At 52.3% G+C, this 25,880-nt stretch overlaps 1 protein-coding gene across 1 annotated transcript in view; it reads left to right on the top strand.

The window, feature by feature from the left end:
* BRSK2 (BR serine/threonine kinase 2) overlaps positions 1 to 24,358 on the top strand; it is a 65,039-nt gene extending 40,681 nt beyond the window's left edge. The window contains exons 12-17 of the mRNA XM_036765328.1: positions 299 to 347; positions 5,996 to 6,119; positions 7,584 to 7,764; positions 8,155 to 8,244; positions 21,303 to 21,350; positions 24,201 to 24,358. Of these exons, the coding sequence (XP_036621223.1) occupies positions 299 to 347; positions 5,996 to 6,119; positions 7,584 to 7,764; positions 8,155 to 8,244; positions 21,303 to 21,350; positions 24,201 to 24,358 (650 nt within the window). The remainder of the gene's footprint in view (positions 1 to 298; positions 348 to 5,995; positions 6,120 to 7,583; positions 7,765 to 8,154; positions 8,245 to 21,302; positions 21,351 to 24,200) is intronic.
* Positions 24,359 to 25,880: the final 1,522 nt, after the last annotated feature.

The following is a 25,880-nucleotide window of genomic DNA, read 5'->3' as shown; positions in this document are numbered from 1 at the left end:
AAGAGCCCCTGTTGAGTGTTTGCCAAGGTCAGAGCTGAGGCCAGAGATCTGCCTCCAAGGGATTGGGACAGTATGCCCTGAGCCATAGCACCCATCACACTAGGCACCACACTCTGGCCTTGGGAAGGTTTCCATTTTTTGATCCTGAGGCCCAGTGGAGCCACATTGGTGGTGGCCTGTCCTGAAAATGGGTCCAGCTGTCTATCGTGCCTGGAATCAAGTGGGCAGGAGGGTTGGGAGATGGGCTCTGGGGTCACCATGTCCTCTCTTTCCCCCCTCGGTGCCTGGCTGGTCGCAGTACCTACACCAGAGGAGATGTCCAACCTGACCCCAGAGTCATCCCCGGAGTAAGTGACCTCTGCCCCACTCCCCAAGCCTTCCTCCATCTAAGTGGCTCTGAGACCCAGCAGATGCCCACCCTGAGCTGATGAGCCATGTGCCCTGGGGGCCCAGTCACTGTTCTGCTCAGGCTTAGCAAAAGCTGCCAAGATCACTTCCCTACTCCGACTGGGCTCAGGCTGCTTCTTCTCTGGACCCTCCATCTTGGCCTCCCCTTTCACTTCTCTCTTTTCTTTTGCCTCTCTTGTTCCTGCCTGCCTTTCCATCTGTCTGTCTGTCTGTCTCTCTCTCTCTCTCTCTCTCTCTCTCTCTCTCTCTCTCTCACACACACACACACACACACACACACACACACACACACACACGGAACCTCTCTCTCATTTCTCCATATATGTTTGCACCTCTGTCTTTGTCTCTTTTCCCATCTCTGCCTCAGTTTGTATCTTTGGATTCCTTCCTACTGGCCTCATCAAGGCTGGGTAGGCGAGGGCTCAATTAGCATTTGCCCATGGCCAGGAAGGGAAGGGAAGCTGGGCAATCCATGAGGAGTGACCCCATCCATATGGGGAGCTGTGGCCCCAAGGCTCTGGGCAGTACTAGCAGGGTGAAAGGAGAGAGGTGTGCATGGGATGTTCTTGGAGGGTCAACCTGCCTACTGCAGACTTCTTGCTCCAGGTGAAAGCCCTTAATAGGACCTGGAGCCAGAGGCACCTTCAAGATGCTTCAGTACGACCCATTCCTGTTGTACACGAAGAAATTGGTGCCCAGAGCGGGAAATGGACTTGCTCAATCAATCAATAAACATTTATTAAGTGCCTACTATGTGCCAGGCACTGTTCTAAGCACTGGGGCTACAAAATCAGCAAAAGACAGACTATCCTTAAATTTATAGCCAAACTGGGAGTAGACCTCAGGTCCCTTAACTCCATATCCAGTGTATTTCCCACTACAATGAAAGGAGCCCTTCCCCCACGTAGTCAACTGGATATCAGACTTATGAAGGTCTTCCTACCAGGTGGCCCAGAGAGGGGGAGGAAAGATTCAACACCTTCTCCTCAATTACATGCTTCTGGGAAGAGAGGGGGTAGAGCCAAGATGGTGGATTAGGGACAGCCACTCAGCTCAACTCTTCTACATTCTCCTACAAACTTTAAAATAATGCCTCAGATAAAATTTTGATTGAGAGAGCCAACAACAGGTCAAGGGGAAACATTTTTCCAGCCTAAGAAAATTTAGGTCTGTAGAAGAAGTCTATGCCACCAGGGTGGAGGCCAGCCTGGAGCCCACACACTCAGCAGCAGAAGCCTTGAGAGCTCTTGTCCTGGAGATGGTGAGGAGGTCAGCCAACTGGTCAAAAAGAGATTGCCAGAGACCCTTTGCTGGCACTGGGTGCGGCTGGCACTGAATGGCAACTCCTTTGCCCATACACAGTTCTGGATCACAATCCAGGATGGTAGGGACTACTAGTGGTCAGTCACAAGAGGGCAGGATCCCTGGTCAGAGTTCCAGAGCCAAGAGAAGAACTGCCATTTGTGGCTGCAGGGTGGCAGGGGCCCTTCCTGTGTAAAGACCAGAGCAAAGATGAGGAGAGCAGTGGCCACACCTCTCCCCCCACACCACCTTGGAAGCGCTGAAAGCTTGAGGACCCTCAGACCTAGCTCTCAGAACAGCAGCATGAAAAATCCTGAGCTTGGGACAGTGCCTTTTTACCTCATAAGTGAGCACAGCCCAATGTTAACATAAAGCTCAGATCAAGACATACGCTGGAAAAAATGAGAAAACAACAACAAAAAAAAGAATTGACTACAAAAGGCTACCATGGTGGCAGGGAAGACCAAAACATACACTCAATGTGAAAACAGCTACAAAGTCTCAAAGAAAAATTCTACTTGGAACCAAGCCCAACAAGAATTCCAACAAAAATTAAAGAAAGCAGTAAGAATGGTAGAGAGAAAATTGAGAAAAGAAATGATTGTGGTGCAAAAAAAATATGAAAAAGAGAATTAATAGCTTGGTAAAAAGAGGAAGAAAAAATCACTGAAGAAAAAAACTCCTTAAAAAGCAGAATAGGCCAAATGAAAAAAAAAAGAGATGTGAAAGTTTACTGAAGAAAGTAATTCCGTAAAAAAAAATTAGAATTGGGCAAGTGGAAGCTAATGACTCCATGAGACATCAAGAAACAATAAAATAAAGTCGAAAGAATGAAAAAAATAGATGAAAATGTAAAATATCACAGTGGAAAAACAACTGACCTGGAAAATAGATCAAGGAGAGATAATTTAAGAATTATTGAAGTACCTGAAAGCCATGATAAAAAAGGTCCTATATATCATATTTCAAAAAATTATCAAGGAAAACTACCCCCATTATCTTAGATCCAGAGGGTAAAATAGAAATTGAAAGAATCCACCAATCACCTCCTGAAATAAATCCCCAAAGGAAAACTCCCAGGGATATTATAGCCATATTCCAGGTTAAAGAGAACATACTACTGGGGAAAAGGTCAGTGCTCTGAGAGGAAGCATCGATTGAGCCTCTGCCAGCAGACCCCAGAAGGACCTACTGGTGATGCCTATAACAGGGGCTCCCCCCCTCCACACTCAGAGGCTGGGGAGTAGAGTTCAGGGTCCAGGACCAGGACTTTCCACACTGTGCTCATTGGAAGCCTACTAGGGTTCTGTGTCTATATGCTTCCTTGACACACCTCACCAGCGTAGCCCAGGTCCAAAGTCATGGTGTTGCCGAACCTCTCCTCTTCCAGTATCTGCAAGTCTAACACTGCTCAACACGGAATGCTAGAGGCGTTCTAGACTTGCTTTGTGGAAAGCTTCTCTCCAAAGGTAGAGAAAACAAAGAAGAGAGAGAGCTAGTGTGACCCAGATTTATTCTGACCTTTCAAGAAGTGATATGGGAGTCCCAGGAACCTTGGAAAGAAGCAGCCATGTCCACCATCTTGGAGTTGGTCAAGTGAGGGAAGGTAATGTCGACCACATGTACCACAGATTCTAGGAAGTCAGAAAATAAAGACTTGGTGCCAGGACTAGAACCTTTGAGATGCTTTGATGGAGACTAAGGAGGAAGCTCTGACCTCAGATTCACAGAGGAGTCCAATGAGAATACAAAGAGGACCGGAGTTCAGTGTGCCTTCTCAGGGAGCTCTCCAGGTTGCTGACCTTTCACAAAGATATGCACTTCCTAGTGAATTGGTTCTGTCTTTTGGAAGAACCATCTGGCAGAGGTGATCTCGGTGCTTTGTCAGTAACCTTTCAGAGCTTATGGAGATCAGGAGATGAGCAAATGAAGGGAAGTTTAGCTATGGAAAATACAAAATAATCATAATAGTTAGTAAGCATTTATGTAGTGCCTACTGTATGCCCAATACTATGCTAAGAGCCTGTTGTAACAATTTGGCTAGCAGCTGTTGTGGGGGTGAAAGATCAACATAAGCCCAACAACAAGAATGCTGCCAGCACAGGTTCTTTTGATTTGCTTTACTAAGGAAAGTAGCATTAGGGGGTTAACAATCTTATTTCAAACCAACATATACAAATATCATTCACTTAGTTCAGGAGGAAAAGCCAGCACCCTGAACTTCAGAGAAAATACAAACAAATTACAAACATACGTTATAAATGGACCAAATACAATTCATAGTTACCAAGGAACCATTAACAGTTGAGTTCAGGAGCCAGGGAGCTCATAAGAACAGGATGGCCCAGAGTCATGAGCCACTCCTCCTGTGCTTCAGAGCCCCCACAAATAGCTCTGTTCTCTCTTTTTATACACTCTTTGGATGTCATCAAATGTCATCTGAGTGACCAGAACTCAGGCTCCTACTATTGGCTCTGGTCTTAGCAACTGCCCTTAGGACCCTGAGGGCTTCACGCCCACATCGGCTTAGCACCAAGTAGATAGGGGTTTGGGCCTGGGGCTTTACACCTAGTAAGCCTCAATCAAAGATACTTAATTAATTTATCATTCAAAACAGTAAAAAGGTCCCAACTTAATTGATACTACAGCACCTTAGAATTCTTATCTCAGTTGAGCCTCACAACAACCCTGGGAGGTAGGTGCTATTGTATTATATCCATTTTACCATCAAGGGAACTGAGATTAGGTGACTTTTCCAGGGTCATACAGTTAGTAAGTGTGTGAGTAAAGATTCAAACTCAGGGCTTCCTGACTGCAGGCCCAGCATTCTATCTACTGCAGCACCCAGCCACCTCTACAGACAAGAGACTTGACAGCATTCCCCCTAATACATGTAGGCATTTAGAAGAGAAGGTGGTTTTGCCAGGAGCCAGCCTGGGTTCACAAAGCCCAGTCATGCCAAGCTAACTTAGCCTCTTTTTTGACAGAATTGCTAGAATTTCACTAATCAGAGTCAGCTGTGTACTGTGGCTATGTGTCTTGATTTCAGCAAGTTCTCTGACAATGTATTCCACAAATGGAGAATGAAATGTGAGTGCAATGATAGGTACTGCAGGTGAATTCAGAGCTAGGGTCATGACGACCATCTCCAAAGGCATGGGTAGATGGTTCCCAAAGAGAAACTCTTGGTAGTGGAGACCGGAGCCTCATCTTTGTCTCTGTCTTGTTCAGTGCTTTTACCAAGATGACCTCTCAGGTCTCTGAAATGCTTCGTTTGGGGATACCTTTCTCTGAGCTTGTCTCTGTCTCTCTGTCTCTCAACATATAGCTACATCTATGTTTGGCTGTTTAATTTTCAGCTTACCCTCATCTCCCCACACCCATCCCAGAATTTGTCATTGTTCAGTCATTTCAGTCATGTCTGACTTCTCCTGACCCGAGTTGGGGCTTCCTTGGCAAAGATACTGGAGTGGTTTGCCATTTCCTTCTCCAGCTCATTTTATAGATGAGGAAACTGAGGCAAACAGGGTGAAGTGACTTGCCCAGAGTCACACAGCTAGTAGACATCTGCAGCTGCATTTGAACTCATGAAGATGACTCCAGGCCTGGCGCTCTATCCACTGTGCCACCTAGTTGCCCTCATCCCAGAGTGCATGTATTCAACTTCTCTCTAGTAAATTCATCCTTGAAAGCAAGCATCAATCCAAGATCTGGGGTTGGGAGTAGTCTGTTGGGGTCCCTAAAGGGTGGGGTCATCCCCTTGGTCTTTGCTTTGTCCTCTTCTGTATCCAGCTTCTATGGGGCCTTGTCTGGGGTGGGAGAAACTAAATACGTTTGTTAGAGGGAAGCCCCCATGTTGCTTAAACAGGAGGAATGGGGGCAGGAAGAGGGGCTAGCACAGAGTCAGGCTGGAGGGAGAGTGAGTTGAATTGGTAACTGCGGGGAAGAAGAGTGTGGCCATAATAGAAATTTCATGGTTGAACCTTTGAAAACATTTTTGGTAGTTTGGGGATGATGTCAGGGCTCAGTGGGGTGAGGCAGACAGGTCCCGAAGGTAGAAATTAGAAACATCCTTCCCAGCTCCCTGTCATGGTCTTGCCTGGCCTTCAGTTTTCTTCCCCTCATCCTGTAGCTGATGCCCCTGAGCCCTCCTCAAAGGAGGGGATCATCAGGGAGCCCTGTACGAGATGCTCCCGAACAATGTATGATCTCAACAGCATGTTCTGTCTCCTTTCCCTGGCCCTCTTCTTCCCCCTTCCCCCTGCCCTGCTCTGCCCTGTCACAGGCTCGCCAAAAAGTCTTGGTTTGGTAACTTTATCAACCTGGAGAAAGAAGAGCAGATCTTTGTGGTCATCAAAGACAAGCCGCTGAGCTCCATCAAAGCTGACATTGTGCATGCCTTCCTCTCGGTAAGGGGCCAGGGACTTGGGGCCACTGACTTGGAGCCCTGTTGGGGGCTGACCCATGGCTGACCCTATGAAGGGGCCCCTGGCCACGAGGCTGCTGACAGACTCACCCAGAGCAAAGAAAAAGTGGAGGCCGGATCTTCGTTCTTGTAGCCAGTGGCCCCCTTCTTCATCCCATAGTCACTGGGACCTCCAAGGTGCCACCCATTGCCTCATTAATGAGAATGGTAGCTAGCATGTAGAGAGCCCCTCAAGGCTCAGAAAACCCTTTTACAAATATTTCATTTGGTCCTCACAACTGGAGCTACTATCGCACCTGTTTTAGAGATGAGGAAACAGAAGCAAGACTTGCCCATGGTCACATAGATAGGAAGAAGAAGGCTGGATTTGAACTCGGGTCCTCCTGACTCCAGGGATCCATGCACTGTTCTAGAGGAGAATAATTTGTTCACTGAGGAGGTGGGAGAGCTGTCCTCCATATCCTCCCTGAAGGCAGGGGCACAGACTTCTCTAAACCTTGATTCTCCTAGCACCAAGTATGGGGCTCTGAATACAGCACACCCAGATGAGTGCTGGGTGGCTTACAGGGGAGAGAACAGGTCCGACACTGGGGGTCCAGGCCCTCAGAAGGGAGAGCCTCATGCCATGGTGCTGGGACATAAGTGAGGACATGGAGATCACGTTGGGGTCGCCCCTCAGAGACCACTGAGATAGCTTACCTGGACGCTTCTATCCTTTCTTGGCCCATAGCGTTTGGGAACCCTAGTGTTCATCTGTGTTAGTGAAGAGCAGAGAACCAAGTAGTATATCCACAGGGGGCTAGATCTGTGAGGCTGCAGCCCACGAGGACCAGCCCCCCAGATCTGAGTGGAATCTGTCCTGTTGGGGGAACCCTCATAGTCACCAGCTGAAGTCCAGGTCCTCACAGACTCCTAAGATTGGCTTCATGGCATTTGCAAAGTCCTCTCCATCTCCTGAAGGCTGCCCCTTTGCTGGGGAGCTCCAGGCCCACTGTCCCAATCTGCTTCCCTGAAGCTTGGGCCTTAATGGCTGTCACTGTAGCATGTTACCCTGCCATGCTCACATTCCCCCCACCCAGTTCCTTACTGCTTTCCAAAAATAGGCTCCCTCGTGTTGAGTTCCACTTGGATTTCTTTGAAGGAACACCTCAAAGTCTCAGCTCATTTGCAAAATTGAACTAACAGATGAGCCCAGAGCTTAGTGAAGGCTCCCCCCTTTCCTAGTGACTGAAGGTGCCATCAGTCAGCTTTGGATGGCCCATCCTACCTCCCCACTCCCAGGAGTCCCTTGCTCCAGCTTTCATGTGAATGCTTCTGACAACCACGGCAGCAGAGGAAGGCCTCCCATCAGAACACCCCACAGGGGCACCCCCTGCTTTGCCCCTTGCAGGGGTCTCACTGGCCCCTCCCAGGGCCTCAATGTCCAACTCCCACCACTCCCTCACAGATCCCCAGCCTCAGCCACAGCGTCATCTCTCAGACGAGCTTCAGAGCAGAGTACAAGTCAACGGGAGGGCCAGCTGTCTTCCAGAAGCCAGTCAAGTTCCAGGTGGACATCACCTACACAGAAGGAGGAGAGGCCCAGAAGGAGAATGGCATCTACTCAGTCACTTTCACACTATTGTCAGGTGATGCCCCGAGTCCCAGGAGCAGAGCTTGGGACTGGGGAGGGAGCTCATCTTCCAGCCGGGCCCTTCATGGCTTGGTCGCCATCCTGCACTGAAAGGGGATGAGGAGGCTTCCTGGGAATCCTTGGGACCTGGCCTGAAAGGGGGAGGCTAGCAGAGACCTTGTCCCCTTCTCGTCCTCATTCCTGAGGAGAGCCAGTGATCCTCCCTGGTTCTCCAGCTAATGGGCCACAGGGGGGAAGGGGAAGGGGCCTCCTGGGGTCAGAGGGGTGGAGTGGGGGTCCTAGGCTGGGAACACCCAGCTGTTTCTGCCCTGCCACCAGGATCCAGTGGTTCCCTTGCAGTCCACAGTGACCAGGCCTCTCCTCCACCCTGCCCTGCCTTCTCCAGGTCCAAGCCGTCGCTTTAAGAGGGTGGTGGAGACGATTCAGGCCCAGTTGTTAAGCACACATGACCAGCCATCCGTCCAGCAATTATCAGGTGAGCTGCTGGCCCGCCAGGGAGCCCACTGACTCCTCCAGAGGCCTCCCCTCCCCAGTCAGGGGAGGAGATACTATGATACAGTGTGGTCCAGTGGGAAGAGGCCAGGAGAGCAGGGGGAGCAGAGCAGAGCAGATCCCCCATCCCCACAGCTGGTGAAGAGGGGCTTCTGTTGGACAGACATCACCATAGTCCTCCCCACACCCCGTCCCGCTGCCGCAGCCTCGTCTCCTTGCTCCTGGCTCTGCCTTCCCACCCAGCCTCTGCCTCTCTCACTGCCCCGCTGCCCTGCCACACCCGCCCCTGTGTTCAATGAGCAGAGCCCCCTGCCCGGCCAGAGCTGGGGCCAACCAAGCCAAGCAGAGGCGTGGGCCATCCTCAGCCACCAGAGGCTCCGGGCATCTCTGACCGACCGGGGCATGCCTTGCTGTGTGACCACACTAAAAGGAGCCCTCTTGTCCACTGTAGAAACCCCCCATTCAGCTCCAGGACTAAGCTGGGGAGCTGTGTTTAAGGGCCAGAAGGTGGCCACCAGCTACGAGAGTAGCCTGTGAGACTGTAGCAGGTAAGGCACTCCCAGCCTCGGCCAGGTGGCCTCTTCCTCATTCTCAGCGGGGGAGCCAGGGAGGGGAGGGGAGGGGAGGGGAAGGGGCCAGCCAGGTTTCCCCTCCTCAGTTCCTCTTCCCCTCTCTGGGCCAGCCAAGGCCACAATTAGGCCTGCCTGAGCCTCTGTGGGGAGCAGAGAGCAAGGCCCTGGAGAAAGGGACTCAGGGGCCCTTCGTGGCCACCCAGGAGACGCTGAGTCCTCTGGTGTCCCCAGGTGTACTGGTCTGCCTGGCCGGAGGGGAGAGAGTCCAGAAGAAGGCCTCTGCAGGGGCCAGGGAGGCACCCCCAGCCTTTCCTTTCTGCACTTAGCTTCCCTCTGTCTCCCCAATCTTCTTCCCACCCTGCTCAGAGGAACCAGCTGCCCAGGACAGGGGGTGGGGAGGGGTGGGGAGCAGGGAGGGAGATGGACCTCCAAGGGAACAGGATCAAGGGGTGGCAGGAAAGCATCCCTGCAGGACAGCCCTGAGCCACAGGCCAAGGGCTGTAGGAGTAGGCAGACAGAAAGACAGACAAGGAGGCAGACAGATAGATAGGCAATCAGACAGACTGACACACAGGCAATCAGATGGACGGACAGGCAGCAATCAGACAGACAGGCAGGCAGACAGTCAGACACACAGACACACAGGCGATCAGATGGATGGACAGGCAGGCAATCAGATGGACAGATGGACAGGCAGGCAGTCAGACGGACAGGCAATCAGACAGACACACAGACACACAGGCAATCAGATGGATGGACAGGCAGGCAATCAGACAGATGAACAGACAGGCAGGCAATCAGACAGACAGACAGGCAGGGAATCAGACGGACAGACACACAGGCAATCAGACAGACGGACAGGCAGGCAATCAGATGGACAGACAAACACAATCAGACGGACTTAGAGGCAGACAATAAGACAGACAGACATGCAGACAATCAGAGAGATGGACAGGCAGGCAATCAGACAGACGAACGGGCAGACAATCAGACGGACGGACAGGCAGACAATCAGAGACAGACACACAGGCAATCAGACGGATGGACAGGCAGACAATCAGACAGACAGACGGGCAGGCAGTCTGACGGACAGACAGGCAGGCAGTCAGACGGAAGGACAGGCAGGCAATCAGACAGACGGACAGGCAGGCAATCAGATGGACAGACACACAGGCAATCGGAAGGACTGACAGCTACCCAGCCTGCCAGACACAGACCAAATGAACTCAGCTTTTCTTCCTGAGGCCCTTAAGGTGGGCATCAGGCATTGGAAGGAGGGCAAGCTCTGGTGGGGCTAGGCTCCACAAGTGACAGTCCAGCCTCCTGGCTCCCCGGTGCCCTGCCTTTCCCATTTTTCCACTTCCATTCCTGTGGCCACCAGCTTCAGCTGCCTCAGCTTCTCCAGTTCCAGCAGACCCCACCTAACCCTTCCTTCCATCCCTCCATCCAACTGGCCACCATTTCTCAAGTGTCCACCGAATGCCTGACTCTATGCTGGGTACTAGAGATCCAGGCCCGAGCCCACCTGCCCCTGCCTGCCAACAGCCTCCCCTGGGCTCCAGCCTCATGGTCTCCCCTCTCCCTCCCTCCCTCCCTTCCCCTATTCTTTCTCTAGCTTCCCATCCAAGCCTCACACCTACATTCTGCTCTTTTTCTTCCATCTTGTACCTTCCTTTGCCCTCTTTCTCCTTCCTAGGTGTCTTCTCCCATAAGCCTAGGACCAGAGAGGAAGGAGGGAGACCAGGAGGTGGGGAAGGGTGGGAGCATGGCCCAAAGGAGAGATCCTATATGTGGAGGGTGGAGCTCACCCCCTGTGACCAGAAACTGCCCAATGGGAAGGGCCCTAAGGATTGAGTCAGGGGAAGGAGAAACGGGGGAAGGAAGCTAGAATCCATGAAGGCTACAAGGCCAGTGAAGGCTGACCCTGAAGGCAGGGCTATGAGGAAATTCATGAGGAGGTCTCATGGGCTCAGGGCCCCTGGGTAGGAAGAGATGGAGAGAGGCATTCTCCCTGATCACCTGAACCCTCTTCCCTGAGACTGGTAATCTGGCCTTTCAGGGGAGCAAAACTGTAATCAAGCTTAGGTTGGAGGCCTCAAGCTAAGAAGCCCTGTATAAAGTAGGGAGTAGGAATGAGGGAGCCTCTTCATTCCTTTCCAGCTTGGAGATACCCGGGCCTAGCACAGAGGTCCCTCCACCCCTGTATGGGGGCCTGTGTCGGATGCTTTCATCCCTCAGCACCAGTGGCCTGCCTGGGTCAGAGGGGGCACCCCTTTCTCTGCATCCTGCTGAATGTTGGAAAGGGCACTGTCTTTGAGTCTGTCCTTGTCACCTGCATGTGCCTCTGGCTGAGGACTGAGCTGAGGTGCTCCTGTCCCCTCTCCCAGTGCTTGCTCCCCTCATCGTACTTCCCCTGCTCACCCCTTCCCTGCTTGGCCTGTTTCACTCTACCCTTTCTCAGCTGAACTCTGAGCTCTGGGGTGCACAGGCTCAGGCTCCCAGGACTCACCTGCAGGTTGGTGCCTGCTCTGTGCTGAACCTAGGGGCAGTGCTAGCTGCTATGAGCTGGCAGAAGGGCAGCCCCTCCCAGCACTGAGCTGCCTCTAAGGGACTTTTTCTCCCAGGCTATCTGGCAAGGGCATGGGGAGGTGGCACCATAGGGGATGGCACTGTAGGGACCCTGCCCTCCTTCCAAGGGCCTTGGGGGGGAGGGGAAAGTGAGGCATGAAGACAGGCCTCAGGGGCACTAGGCTGGCTGGTGCCCTCTCTACCCCTCCCCCATACTATACCTCTTGCCAAGCCACTTAGGAATGAGGCCCCTGAAGAAACCACTGGCAACAGGCCCATGGCCCAGGCTCAAGCTCGGCCTTGCTACCCATGCTCCTTGAGGGCCGTGGCAATGGCCTGCTCTGTAGCTGGGAAGAGAAAGCAGCAGGTTGTGTCTTATAGTGACAACCCCGGGAAAATCCAGGTTTTTATCTGTAAAACGGGGGTGTTGAACAGGTAGTTGTTTTTAGCTCTAAATCTGTGATCCTATGATTCCCATCCCAAGGACAGCTACACACTGTCCTGCCAAAAGCTGGGTGGACTTGCAATGGAAAGACTAGCTAGGCTACCACCATGGAAAGAGTGCTTGCAACCCCATGGTAGGCCAGAGTAAGGCAGTCTCCTTAGGCTGCCAGGCCAGCACAGTGCAGGAACATTGCTCTCCCCAGGTGGGTGTTGACAAGATCTGAGCATACTCACCAGGGCAGGAGGAGGTACTCACAGATGTGTGATCCTAGCAGAGACACAGATGCCTGTTGACTTCCCCAAAGAACAGACACAGCCCTAGCAGGAGGCTTTGATGTCCCCAGGTGTCCTGTGCCTGGTATCAGCTGCTGGGCTCCTGGAGGCTTTTGCCAAGCAGTCCAGTACAAGAACTAGGCCCTTATTACTCTGTATCAGTCAGGCAATAAATGCTTATTAAGTGCCTACCACATGCCAGGCACTATGCTAAGCTCTAGGGATACAAAGAAAGGCAAAAAACCATCCCTGCTGTAATGGCGGAGCATGAAACAAGGATGTACAATCAAGCTAGAGTCAGTATAAATCAGCAGAGCAAAGGGACCCAAAGGAAGGGGGACCACTAAAGACTTCTTGTAGAAGGTAGGATTTTAGCTGGAGACGTGAAGGAAGAAGCCAAGAAAGCCAGAAGGCAGACACTAGAGAGAGCACAGCAGGAGTGAGGGGGGAAATGACTGGATGTGGGAAACAGAGTACCTTGCAGGAGGAGCAGCAAGGGGGTCGGTGTCGCCTGATTGCAGAACACATGGGGTGGGCGAAGGTGTAGGGAGACTGGAAGGGGGAGGGCATTAAAAGCCAGAGAATGTTGGTATTTGATCCTGGAGGTGACGGGGAAGCACTGGAGGGTGGTGACATGGTCAGACCCGCCCTTTAGGAAGATCATTTTGACAGTTGAGTGGAGGATGGGCTGGAGGGGAAGAGACTTGAGACCCCCCCACCAGCAGCCACTGCCACAGTCCAAGCATGAGGTGATTAAAGCCAGCACCAGGTTGGCGGAAGGGTCAGAGGAGAGAAGGCGGAGTGCATCAGAGATATTACAAAGATAGAAATCACAAGCTTGGACAGCTGATAGAGGGCTGAGGAAGTAAGAGAGACTGAGGAGTCAACCACGGCACCTAGTTTGTAATCCTAGAGAAGGACTGGAGAAGTGGTGGTGTCCTTGACAGGAACAGGGAAGGTAGGAAGTAAAGAGGGTTTCAGGGGGAAACAGTGAGTTCAGTTTTGGCCATGCTGAGTTTAAGATGCTTATGTGGCTTCCAGTATGAGATATCCAGTAAGGGTTTGGACACGTGAAGTCAGAAGAGAGGTCGGGCCTAGCTCAGTAGATCTGAGAATCATCAGCATAGGGATGATCATTGAATCCATGGGGGCTGAGGAGATCCCCAAGTGAAACAACATAAAAAGAGAAGAGGCCTCAGGGAAGAACCCTAAGGGCCACTATGGTTAGAGGATGAGATCTGGAGGCGAATCCAACAAAGGAGACAGTGAAGGAGCAGTCAGAGAGGTAGGAAGGGAACCAGGGGAGAGTGAGGGAGGAAAAGGAGGGAGAGAGAGGAGAGAGGAAAAAGAGGGAGAGGGAGGGAGAGAGAGAGGTGGGGGAGGAGAGAAACAGAAAGACAGAGAGAGACAGACAGAGAGAGAGAGGAGAGAGAGAAACAGAGAGAGACAGAGAGGGGGAGGAGATGTAGAGAGAGAGGAGAAAGAGGAGGAGGAGAGACAGAGAGAGAGAGGAGAGAGAAAGAGAGAGGAGAGAGGAGAGACAGAGACAGGGAGAGAGGAGAGAGAGAAACAGAGAGAAAGGGGAGAGACAGAGAGAGAAAGAGAGACAGAGACATACAGACAGACAGAGACAGAGAGGGAGGAAAGGAAAGAGACAGAAAGACAGAGAAAGGAGGGGGAGAGGACAGACAGAGACAGACAGAGACACAGAGAGAGAGAGGAAGAGAAGAGGGAGTGGGGTGTCCTGAAAACCTGGAGAGAAGAGAGGATCCAGGAGGGGAGAGTGACTAACAGCCTCAGGGCCTGCAGAGATCAAGGAGGATGAGGACTGAGAAAGGGCCACCAGATCTGTCAATTGTGAGATCATTAGTAACTTTAGCAAGAACAGTTTCCTTTGAATGACTAGTTCAGAAGCCAGATTGCAGAGAGGGGAGGTGCAGACTGTGGACGCCTTCTCCAGGAGTTTCACCACAAAAGAGAAAAGAGATGGGACATGGTGGCCTGCAGGGATGGGTGGACGAAGTGAGGCAGTTTGAGGATGGGGGAGCCCATCCCATGCTTGTAGGTGGCAGGGAAGCAGCTGATGGACAGGGAGAGACTGAAGATAAGTGACAGTAGGGCTACCTAACAGAGGGGGCATTCTGCTGCAGGAGATGGCATGGAATGGGATTGCTTGTGTTTGAGTCCTCCAAAGAGACTAGAGGAAGGCTCCTAGGGAGCTGAAGTTTGTGATGGGGGCTTGCACCACACTCTCACTGGTCCCTACCACAGGCTCAAATCCCAGATTCCTGGGGGGGAAGGGAAGGGAAGAGGAGAAAAATTCTAAGTTGATTTTCCCCATTTGACAGCAAAGGAAGCCAAACCCCAGGGAGAGGTAAGGGCTCAGCCAGAGGGGCCAAGCTGAGATGAAAACCTGGCTATCCAGCTGCCTGGCTCGAAAAGTGGTCTGAGAGGAGGAGCACTTGCCTCTCAGTAGGACCCTTCCTCTTCCACACTCTGCGTCTCTTCTTCTACCCCTGGTGACCAGACTGCCAGTGCCTAATGCATAGTAGGGACACTGGCTGAATAGACTCAAATTCTTGGGCTGAGGTCAAGGGGGTAAGGAGGCTGACAGCGAGACCAGGGACAGATAAGAAAGGGGGAAAGACCCCAAGGAGCTCCTTCCCAGGCCTGGCTCCTGGGGGGCGGGCAGCGCAGTTCCTCTTTCACATCTTGAGTTCTGGTCACCTCCAACCCATGTCCTTCACTCGCATCACTGATTGTTCCACCTGAGTGCACCCTCTTGCCATTTAGCTTGGGTCCTCCTCTTCTAGCATCCTCTGAATCCTGATTCTCTTCGACAACTCGATTCAATTCAACAAGTGCTTACCAAGCACCTACTATGTGCCTGGGGATACAAAGGCAATCAGATAAATGACAATCCTTGCCCTCAAGGAACTTATATTCCTTGGGTGAATCTAACAGACTGACCCTCCTCATGACAGATTTGATAAGGGTATTTTTTACATCTCTATCCAGACAGTTGTGGAAAGTGTCTGATAGCATCGGGTCGAGCACTGAACTCAACAGCACACCACTAGAGACTTCCAGGTTCGTGTTATTTCACCAATAAACACTCAATCCACAAAAAAGAGAGCCAAGAGAAATAACTGGGTGGTGCAATGGCTGGAGTATTAGAGCCAGGAAGACCTGAGTTCAAATCCAGCCCCAGACACTTAAACTAGCTGTCTGAACCTGAGCGAGTCATGTAATTGCTCTCTGCCTCAGTTTCTGCATCTGTGGAATGGAGATCATAATAGCACCTTCTTCCCTGGGTTGTTGTGAGGCTCAAATGAGATAACATTTGTAAAGCCTTTTGCAAACCTTAAAACACTCCCACACCTCCCTTTTTTCCTGTTTCATCATCCCTCTTCAAGTCTTGCTGGAGCAGACATGGTTCAAGTTCAGTTTGCCAAACCCCCCTTTCCCTTTCCTATCAGAGAACTAAGGCAGAAAGGGGGGCCCAGCACGAACCCAGAGTGAAAAGTGACTGATGGCTAGCTAGCCCTTGTGCTCCACCAACATCCAGGCAATGCTAATGGACTGAGAGGAATGTCCCCAGAGTGCAGCTGGGTTGAGGGAGTGGAACATGTGTGGAGGACTGATGGGCACACAGGATGAGAATGGCTTTTGGTCATCCCTAACTTCAGGGAGTAACCACATGGATCAAATCACATGTTACCATCCCCAGTAGAATGTAAGTTGTCTGAGGCCAGGAACTATTCCTTCCTTGTCTTTGTATCTCCAGAACCTAGCACAGGGCAGGTGTTCAAGACACGCTTGTTCACTGGTCGCTGAACCTCCAAGCGTTTCTGAAAATTGGTGTATTTGCCTCTTTCCAGTCCTCCTGGCATCTTTACCTTTCCTCATTTTCTTCAGGGAGTCCTCGAAGATTACCAGCATTAAGTTGGCCATGATATCCACCACCTCCTTAAGGGCCCCGGGACAGGCTTTGGGCTAGGAAACAAACTTTGCCATGTTCTCTTTTTCTTACTTTACCGATTCTGAGGGTTATATTTCCTTTTCAGTGTGTTTGTTATACCTCTTGCAGTGTGAAGATCTTGCTTCTAGGTAGGTAAATAGGACTATACTACTTTGACTTTATTTCTGTCCCCTGTCACCATTACACCATCTTCCCTAAACAACAGGTCCACTCTATCATCCTCTTCGTTGTGATCTGTTAGTGTGTTTTACAGGCTTCAGTTTTTTCTAGACCCGTTCTCCACTGAGATATGCATGTAATACTTAGCACAGTGCCTGGCACATAGTAGGCACTTAATAAATGCTTATTCCTTTCCCTGTTTTCAAAAATCCACTTCAGTCTTTTGTGTAGAGATTATAAGCTCCTTGAGGTCAGGGATTGTTTTCTGTTTGTTCTGTTGGTTGGGTTTTCTGCCTTTTTCTGTACCTCTAGCACTTAGCACAGTGCCCAGCACATAGTAGGTACTCAACAAATGTTTGTGGATTGATTTGGTCCTTAGATTCCCCTTCCTTCCAGCTCATGGATAAGTCCTCTTCAATCAGAGTTTATCTGAGTGGTCACTTTGCAGCCACATCTGACTCTTTGTAAATATTTCTTCCTCTGCTTTTTTACTGGGATCATTTATATTCCCATTGTCATAATTTTAATTCTGAGAGCCTTCTCTGTTCCTCTTTCAAGTCTCTTCCCATGGGATCTCTGAACTCTTTGAAGTCTGCTTTCCTGAATTATAGGTTCCAAATCCAATTGTGCTCAATATCCCCCTTCTCTTGTTGGTTTTCAGGAACTTTCCAGATGGCACAGGACTTAGTTCTCCCCAAGGTTCCCTGACCGCTGCTTCCATGGTCAGAACTCAGGCTAGAGTAGCAGTCGCCTTCATCACTAGAGAATGATGTGTCGATGAGGTGACAACAATGGGACTATAGCAGACAACATCCCACTAGTAAACGCTATCCCACACTACTGTGTTTCTCCCTTGGGCCAGCTCGGGCCCTGGTGCTAGAGAAGTATCATCCATATTGTCCATCTGCTCCATAGGTCTCATAATTTCTGACTCACTTTCCTGGGATCCTCAGTCATACAGTCTCTACCATACTCCCCCTCAGGTACAGGGATGTGCAAACAGATGGACATCTCAACTGACTGTGAGACCCCACCACCCTCTTATCACATCTTTTATCTTTGAACAAATGCTGGCATTTCTGTATTCTAGTCATGTTTCTCATCCTAGCACTCAGCCCAGTGCTTTGGTGTTTGGCTCCCTGTGTTCAAGCTTCAGGCTTACTCGGCTGCTCCCAAGCTCCTCTGAGAGGTCACCCTCCCCCAACCCTTTCCTCCTATGGCTCACTGGGCACCCCCTCCCCTATTACTGGTCCTTCTCTCACACAACAGATGTCCTCTGTGTTGTCCAGTCTTAGAGCTGTTGGGACAGATTTCTCTCTTGTTCAGGTTCATGAGTCTCTCAGCTCTGGGCTTCAATCTGCCCTTTGCCAGGAGCTCATCATTCTAGGACTTCAGCTCTTGTCATTTGGTGTGACTCACAGGTGCATAGCTCATAGGGCCAACCCACCCATTTTATAGACGAGGAAACAGAGATCTAGGGAAAGGGAGTGATTGTCCTGAGGTCACCCAAGCAACTCAAATCCCACAACCTCCCATTGTACCGCATTATCTCTCCTGGTCACTTCCCAGGCAGCTTCTCCTTTCCCTACCAAGGGCTTGAGCTTGGCCTGGAAGGGGAGAGAACAGCAGAAGACATTTTCATGTAGCTCATGAGCCCCCTGAGCTGGAGGACACTCCCTCTGAGGATGGTTGTGTGTAGTCCACTGAGGCCTCAGCCCCCAGAGTCAGGCTACCACTCTGTTTGGGTTGTCAGTCTAACCCCTAAAACAGCCTGACAGTTGATAAACTCTCCACTGGCTCAGATTTGGGGCCTGAGCCCCCTTGCCAGGCTCTGGGGGAGCTTGGGGAAGAAGTCTTGGCTCCATGGAGCCCCCAAGCATCTCCATCTCCACAGAATTTCTCAGGGCAGAGGCTCCTTTGCCTGTGGCCTCTATGATCAGCCCCCACACCTTCCCCCATTCATGAAGAAAGCAGCCAAATTCCCTCGGAGGAGGAGATATCTTTGCTCTGGGGTTCTTGGAGGTGGGAGACCTTTTCTCCTGGAGCCAAGTTCCTCCTGCAGAGACTCTTAGTTTTGGGTGGGTCTGAGGTCAGAGCTCCTGGCTCCTGGCTATTATCCTCCTCACTCTCCAGAACGTAGGCTGTAGGGTGGGGGGGGTGCTCCACACATACCGTCCCTGAGTGTCGGGAGAGCTGCTTCCTCTGGGCACCCACAGGCTGGCCCCGTTAAAGGCAGCGATTCTTATTCATTCAAAAGTCCTGAGTACGTGCCGAGCACCTGTGCTGGGTGCTGCCTGCAGGGACTTTACATCTTACCAGAGGGAAGGAGTGCGTACACAAATAATTCAGTAAATTATATCCTAAGTCAATATGAAGTCATAGCAGAGGAGCGGGACATGAGTGTCCTGGGGCAGGAATCAGGCATGACCTCTTGTGGCCCTGGGGCTGAGTCGTGGCAGGACTTAGGGAGCTGAGGACAGAAAGCATTCTAGGTGTAAGGGATGTCCATGTCATATGAAGGCCATGGCAAGGAGGCTAGTGTGGCTGTGAGGTATGGCATGGGAGGGGGTGTCATGTGAAGTCAGTCTGGACAGGGCGGTGAGGCTTTAACTGACAGTGATTTTGCACTCAGTGCTGGAGGCTTCAGGGAGCTTTGGAAGCCCCTGACCCAGGGAGTGACATGGCCAGATGTGTGACTTAGGGATACTGATGTGGCCATTATGGGGAAGAAGGAGAGAAAAACAGTCCGTGCCCTCAAGGAACTTCTACTCTAATGGAGGTGGAGAGAAGAAAATGTACAAATATCAGCAGATACAGAATCAATACAAAATAATAAACTCCACCAGGGAGTTTAGGAAAGGAAGCTCTTAGCGACTGGGGTGTGGAGGAGTAAGAGCATTCCAGGCAGGGGGATGGCCAGTGCCAAGGTGTGGTGAGGGTGAGCAGAGTGTCCTGATGCTCAGAATCGGATTGTAAAGTGCATGAAGGAGAGGAATGAGTCAGAGTTCTGGAGAGGCCAGTGATGAGGGCCTGAGAAAAAGGCGCGTTATGGAGGCCACGTTGGCAAGACTTCGCACCTTGGTGAGTGCAGAATTTGAGATGCCGCAAGCTGGGAGCTCAGGGGACTGAAAGGGCCTTGGTGGCCCTAACAGTCAGAAAGAAGTCTGGGGCAGGGGGGGAGCAAGTTCGGTTTTGGACATGTTAAGTCTTAAATGCCTATGGGACATCCCGGTCAAGATATCCAAGGGGCAATTGATGATGCAGACCTGGAGGTCAGGAGGAAGGATGTGCATGGAGGTGATCATTGAGCCCGTGGCACTCACCAAGGGAGCTCAGAAAAGAACCCACACATAGCAAACAGTACCCGAATAAAAATCTAATGAGAGACTGAGAAGGGGCAGTTAGACACACAAAGACAAAGCAAAGGAAAGCCAAGAGAAAAGTGTTACAAAGGCTCAGAGGGGGTGATGAACCATGTCAAAGACTGCAGGGAGATCAGGAAATGTGAGGAGAGAGAAAAGGCCTTGGAAATGGCCATTAAGGGAGAAGATGGAAAGAGAGAATGGGGAGGGGAGAGGAAATAAGAGGATGAGAAAGGGAGAGATAAATAGGGGGAAGAGAGAGTAAAGGAAGAGAGAGGGGAAGGAGAGAGAGAGGAGGGAAGGATAGAGGGGGGAGGAGAGAAAGGAAGAGCGGAGGAGAGAGAGAAGGAGAGAGAAGAAAGAGAGGGTGGAGAACGGGAGAAGAGACAGAGAGGAAGAAAGAGACAAGAAAGAGAGAGAAGAAAAGAAAAGAGAAGAGAACAGAAAAAAGAGGAAAGTGGAAGGAGAGAAGAGAAAGAAGGAGAAAAGAGAAAGAGGAAGAAAAGAGGAAAAGAGAGAGGAAGAAGGGGAAAGAGAGAGACAGAGGTGGAGAGGAGAGAGGAAGAGAGACAGAGAGACAGAAAGAGACAGAGATGGAGAGAGAGAGAGAGAGAGAGAGAGAGAGAGAGAGAGAGAGAGAGAGAGAGAGAGAGATTTTAAATTTGCAGCCACAGTTCCATGCTAAGTGCAAGGACCCACTGCTCCTTCCCACCCCAAGCATGAAAGCTTCTTTTGGCCTCAGACTCTCTGAAGACACCGGCCTTGACCACACTTGGTCCCCCTGTTTAGGACACAGTGCTCACAGGCTTCAGTTGGTCACCTATTGAAGGCTCCCAAGCCAGACATCCAAGATGTCTATTGGCATCCCCACTTTCTAGACCCCTTTGGAAGCCCATGGTGGACAGTACTGAGACAGGCCATAGCTGAGAACAGCATGTTGCTAAGCTCAATCGGCCAAGCATACATTGGTCTTCCTCCCCAACCCACCTACCCCATGCAGACCAGGGTCCTGGGATACATAGAAAATATATCAAAAAAATGTTGGCTCTGCCCCAGGGAGCCTGCAATCTAACAGTCAGTCCTGGGGAGGGAAGGGCAATTATTACCTCCGTTTAAGAGATGAGGACCTATGCAAAATGGGGTCATGTGGCTAGGAAGTGTCTGAGGCCAGGTTGGAACTCAGTTCATCCTGACTTCAGACCTGGGTGTCACCTGGCTTCCTGAGTTCAAACCTGGCCTCAGACACTTCCTAGCCACATGACCCTGGGCAAGTCACTTGGGCTGTTTGCCCATGATGATAGCATCTACCTAGAAGGATTGCTGTGACGATTGGATGAGATGTTTGTAAAGCACTTAGCCTGGTGCCTGGCACATAGTAGGTCAGATAAAGCCCAGCTACTCCTCTTTGACTTGACCTGATTTGGGTGGGACAGGGGGGTCCAAGGAGGCTGGCTCCATGCCATCCTCCATTCTTTAGGCAGACCTAAATGGCTCTGGGAAATGGGGAGATATGGGCAGGAGCAGCCACAGCCGCCACCATCCCAGAGCGAGGCTGCTCCAGAGACCTTGGAGAGTAGGGAAGGGCCCAGAGGGGCTGCCCATCGGATGCCGAGGGCCAAGGTCCCAGCAGGAACCCACTTTTACATTTCTCCCTCCCTCCTCTCTCCGTTCTGTGCTCCAGACACCACTAACTGTATGGAATTGATGACGGGGAGGCTTTCCAAATGTGGTAAGAATTTCCCTCCCACCTTCCCCCCCTCCCTCTGCCCTCACGGCCCTCCTGTCCTCCAAGTCCACACCCTCCCAGCCCAGCCCACGGCTGCTCTCCAGGCACACACTCTGGCCCACAGCCCCGGCCCCCCAGCACTCCTGCTCTTCCTTGCTGGGCCTGCCAGGGGTCCCTGATGCTTTCTGTCCTTCCCCTACATATTGGGAAGCTTTGGGAGGTGACATGCCCTTCTCCAGGCAAGCAGCAGCCCCCCAGCTTGCTCCCCTGGGATCTTTCTGGGAACTCACTCCACTCTCCTAAGGATGGGCCATTGATGGAGCCCAAAACCCAGGGTGCAAATCTGAGAATGTTTTCTCCTCCCTGCCTTCCTCTCCACCCCACCCCCCCCAGTCCATATCACACACACACACACACACACACACACACACACACACACTCCTAGGTGTTCCACATGCACAGACACACATTCACACACAGACACACACAGCCTTCTAGTGCCCAGGAGAATCTGTGGCCTCCCATAGTCCTGAGGAACAGGACCCTGAGACCAGAGTGGGGTCCATGGATAGTCAGGAAGAGGGAAGCCTTAGATGAGGGGCCAGGGCAGTCCTCGATGGTGGGCAGCACTCAGTGACTGCCTTCTTGATCTCTTCTTACCCTTCAGGGCAATCCCAGGGGCTTTGGTCTCTCTGCTCCTTCAGGTGCACCCTCCCAGGCTTACCTCCTCCAGAAAGCACCCTCATTCCATCCCTGTCCATCCTGCCCCAGGCCCAGCCCAGGATAGGAAGCATCAGCAGCATTGGAAACTGGGTTTGGTGCTGCCCTCAAGACCAGAGCAGGGCTTCCTGTCTGGATCCCCCAGCTGGCCAGTCTCAGCAGCTCTGCTCACTTGGGGTGGTGGGGGCAGGAAGGAGCTGGTGGCAGCAGGCTGAGCCTCTGCTTCCCCTATGCCTGGGCCTGAAGGCAGCGCTGACCCCAAGCCCTGTTCTCCAGGAGTCAATCGATCTACTCCAAAGGGCTCTGGCATGTGCCCCCTCAATGGGAGTTGTCTTCACTGCAAGACTCTTGTACTTATAGACCCAGGTTCAAACTCATGGCAAAGGCAGGCAGGGAGGGAGGGAGAGACAAACCATGGAGAGATAGATGAGGGCTGTGGTCAGTCCTGAGCCTCTAGGGAGAGGCGGGTTGAAGGCTCTGAAATCTAGAGGCCAAGTTACAAAGAGCCTCCCAGGGGACCTGGAATCTTCCCCTCCTGGCTCAGATCTCTGGCTCCCAGAGTGTGATGGGAGCTGCAGCCTGCCCCCTCTGGCCTCTGCTTTGGGCTCTCCCAGACCAGAAAAGCCTCCCTTCTTTGGGGTTACCACACCTGCCCCTCTTGGCTCCTTTGTCCCCATTTCCCTCTCCCCATCCTCTGCTCTTCTGTCTGCTGCATCCATTGGCACCAAGGTGCCATGTCCAAAGCCACCTGGGCCAAGCCCCACCTACCTCCCAGAGTGGAGGAAGTATTCCAGGTGGGGTCTGCCCTAGGGAGTGCCCCCATATGAGGGGACCAAGAGGGATTTCCTTCTGGACTAGAGCAAGGGGCTCTGGGCCCTTTTCATAGAAAGATCCCAAAGTGGATGGTCCTGGGGCTCAGCTAGGCTGAGACAGGCCTCAAGAAAGGGGCTTGCCAGAGAGAAGCAGGCACAGGGCTAGGAGGAAGATAGGAGCAGGACCCCCTGCCACACCTCCACAAGGTGCTGCCCTTCCCCCTCACTAGAAACCCCAACACCTTGGCCAAGAGTTTGCCAGTTCTGACAAAGCCCTCCCCCTTTCCTCTGATGTGCACCTAGGCAGGGAGCCCAGTGCCTCCAGACAGGGTAGGAAGGATGGGCAGCCTGGGGGAATGCAAGGAGTAGTGGGAGTCTCAGTTGGCCATCGGCTCTACTGTGTGGTTATCAGCAAGTGACTTTAGCACCCCTCTTGTTCCCCCCCAACCTTGGTTTCCTTATCTATGAAATGGGGTTGCCGTCAGGTCTGCCTAATACGCTCTTCTGAAAGCTGGAGCTCATGCTGGGTAAAGTAGACACTCTGAGAAGTCAGGGAACCAGTCCCTCCTGCCCTTCATGACCCTGTCCTCCTCTTCCCCCATCCTAGCCCTCATAGATGCCAAGCATGACTTTGGGTTTGAAAGTCTGAGCCTTGCAGGTCCTGGGCAGACAAGGCCTGAGCCTGAACCTCCTTTGTGCTCCCTCTGACCAAAAACCTGGATGGTTTCTCCCCTAGCCCCAGGCCTCTCTAGAGCAGCTGGCATCCCCCACCCCACATTTTCCCTGGCTAGTCTCTGTTGCTGGACAGTGCCCTCATCTGTGGCAGGCAGGCAGACAGGTGGCAGAGGTGTCAGGTGCTCCTGGGGACCTTGTCTGGCAGCTTCGTTAGGGCCTCCTGGGCTTGGCGGGATCTGGAAGGCCCTGTGGGCTCGGCCCTGCCCTGCCCTCCCTTCCTTGCTTGCTGGCCTCCCCTTGTCCCCAAGAGCTCTGGCACCCTGGCATTCCTAGCACCCCTGGCTCTGGGTCTCTCATCACATTTGTTTTTCTTCCTTTCCCGTAAAGGCCCATGTTCATTCGTTTGTTTGTTTTCTCTCTCTCTCTCTCTCTCTCTCTCTCTCTCTCTCTCTCTCTCTCTCTCTCTCATTCCCTCCCTTCCTCTCTCTCTCCCTCTTGTTCTCTCTCTCTCTCTCTCTCTCTCTCTCTCTCTCTCTCTCTCTCTCTCTCTCTCTCTCTCTCTCTCTCTCTTTTTTTGTCTTCTGTTCTGTGTACCCAGGCAGCCCATTGAGTAACTTCTTTGACGTAATTAAACAACTTTTTTCAGACGAGAAGAATGGGCAGGTGGCCCACTCCCCCGGCACGCCAACCAAGTCTAGCGCCCACAGCCAGCGGAGAGAGGCCGAGGCGCCTGCCGCCAAGTATCCAGGTGGCAGAGACAAGGCAAAGTCGGCCGCACCAGCTGCCACCCAAGAGCAACCCTAGAGACAGACTAACGCCCGCCCATCCCGAGTAGAGCTGCCCCTATCCCTAAGCACAGCGCTAACACCGCAAGCAAGACCTGAGGCCTCCGTAGAGAGCTGGCCTGGCTGCTGGCGGGACGGACAGAGCAGGCTGGCACTGCTGCCAGGGCAGCACAAGGAGCTCGGGCTGCCTGGAGGAGGGACTGTGTATATGTATACGGCCATATAGATATTCTATATATATATAATATATATATAAATATACATACATACATAGAGATTTATAGTCGCGCTATGCTCTGGACACCCAGGCAGGGGGACAGGCAGGCCCACTGACAGACAGACAGGCAGGTGGTACAGACACATAGCACAGATTTCGCAAAGCACTGGCTGAGGATGGCGGGCTCTGGCTTGGGTATCTGGTCCTCTCCTCTCTCTTCTCACCTCCACTTCTCTGCTCCCTCTCCCAGCAGGGGCTTCAGACCTTCCTGAGGTTCTGCTTTGATCTTGGTTCACTCTGAGCACTCTCTCTTTCTCTCTCCTTCTCTCACCATCTCTCTGTCTCTCTCTGTCTCTGCCTCTGTGTCTCTGTTTTTCTCTGTGTCTGTGTCTCTGTGTCTGTCTGTCTGTCTGTCTGTCTCTCTCTCTCTCTCTCTCTCTCTCTCTCTCTCTCTCTCTCTCTGATGCCGTGGCTTGTTTCCACTCTGATACCAGGAATTATCCCGAAAAGTTAACATGTCACCACCGCCACCTGCCGCCCGACACCTTCTGTGCTTGGAGGACTCTTATGGATGGAAGGCAGCTGCTTCGGATTCAGTCCCTTCTCCTCCTGATCCTCCCTGGGTCCCCCCTCCTGCCTCGATCCATGGCCTGTGGGGCTGGTGGAGTTCAGGCCAGTGAGGCCCACTGAAGGAGCCCAACACCTCTTCTCTAGGGAGGGATCAGCACAGCCACCAGCCTACCTGTCTGAGGATAGCTCTGGGCGGCCTCTGGATGCCCGGAGGTCAGCCTTACGCCAGCAGTGGGACAGCACCCCCCCACCTGAAGGTGGAAGCCAACACCCCCAAGGAGCAGAATTAGCGATACCTCGGTCATCCCAAGGCCCTTCCTGTCTGTCCTTTCCTCTCTTTGTTCTGTCCTGTCTCCACTTGCATCTCCACCAGCCTCTCCATCTGTCTCCCCATCTCTCTCTCTCTCTCTCTCTCTCTCTCTCTCTCTCTCTCTCTCTCTCTCTCTCTCCCCCTCCCTCCCTCCCTCCCTCTCTCCCTCCCTCCCTCCCTCCTCTCTTCGCACTGTTTTTCGGTTCCGTTTCATTGGGGGGCCTTGCCATTGTATTGGCTTCTGCGAGCCCATCGTGGCCACCGTGGAGGGAGAGGGGGAAGCGTGGGGCCCCGGAGCAGGGACAGCTGCTGCACCCCGAGCCCAGAACGTCCTGGAGCGGAGGAGCCAGACACAGGGCGCGTCGAGCCGCCCACCTGGCCGGCCCCCAGCCTTCTGCTCCCCGGGGGACGGAGAGAGCCTGCTTGGCGGCTGCTGGTGCTGCG

Source organism: Trichosurus vulpecula, chromosome 6 (genome assembly GCF_011100635.1).
Source record: "Trichosurus vulpecula isolate mTriVul1 chromosome 6, mTriVul1.pri, whole genome shotgun sequence".
In the NCBI taxonomy this organism is placed as follows: Eukaryota; Metazoa; Chordata; class Mammalia; order Diprotodontia; family Phalangeridae; genus Trichosurus; species Trichosurus vulpecula.
This window is presented reverse-complemented; position numbering and strand designations above follow the sequence as displayed.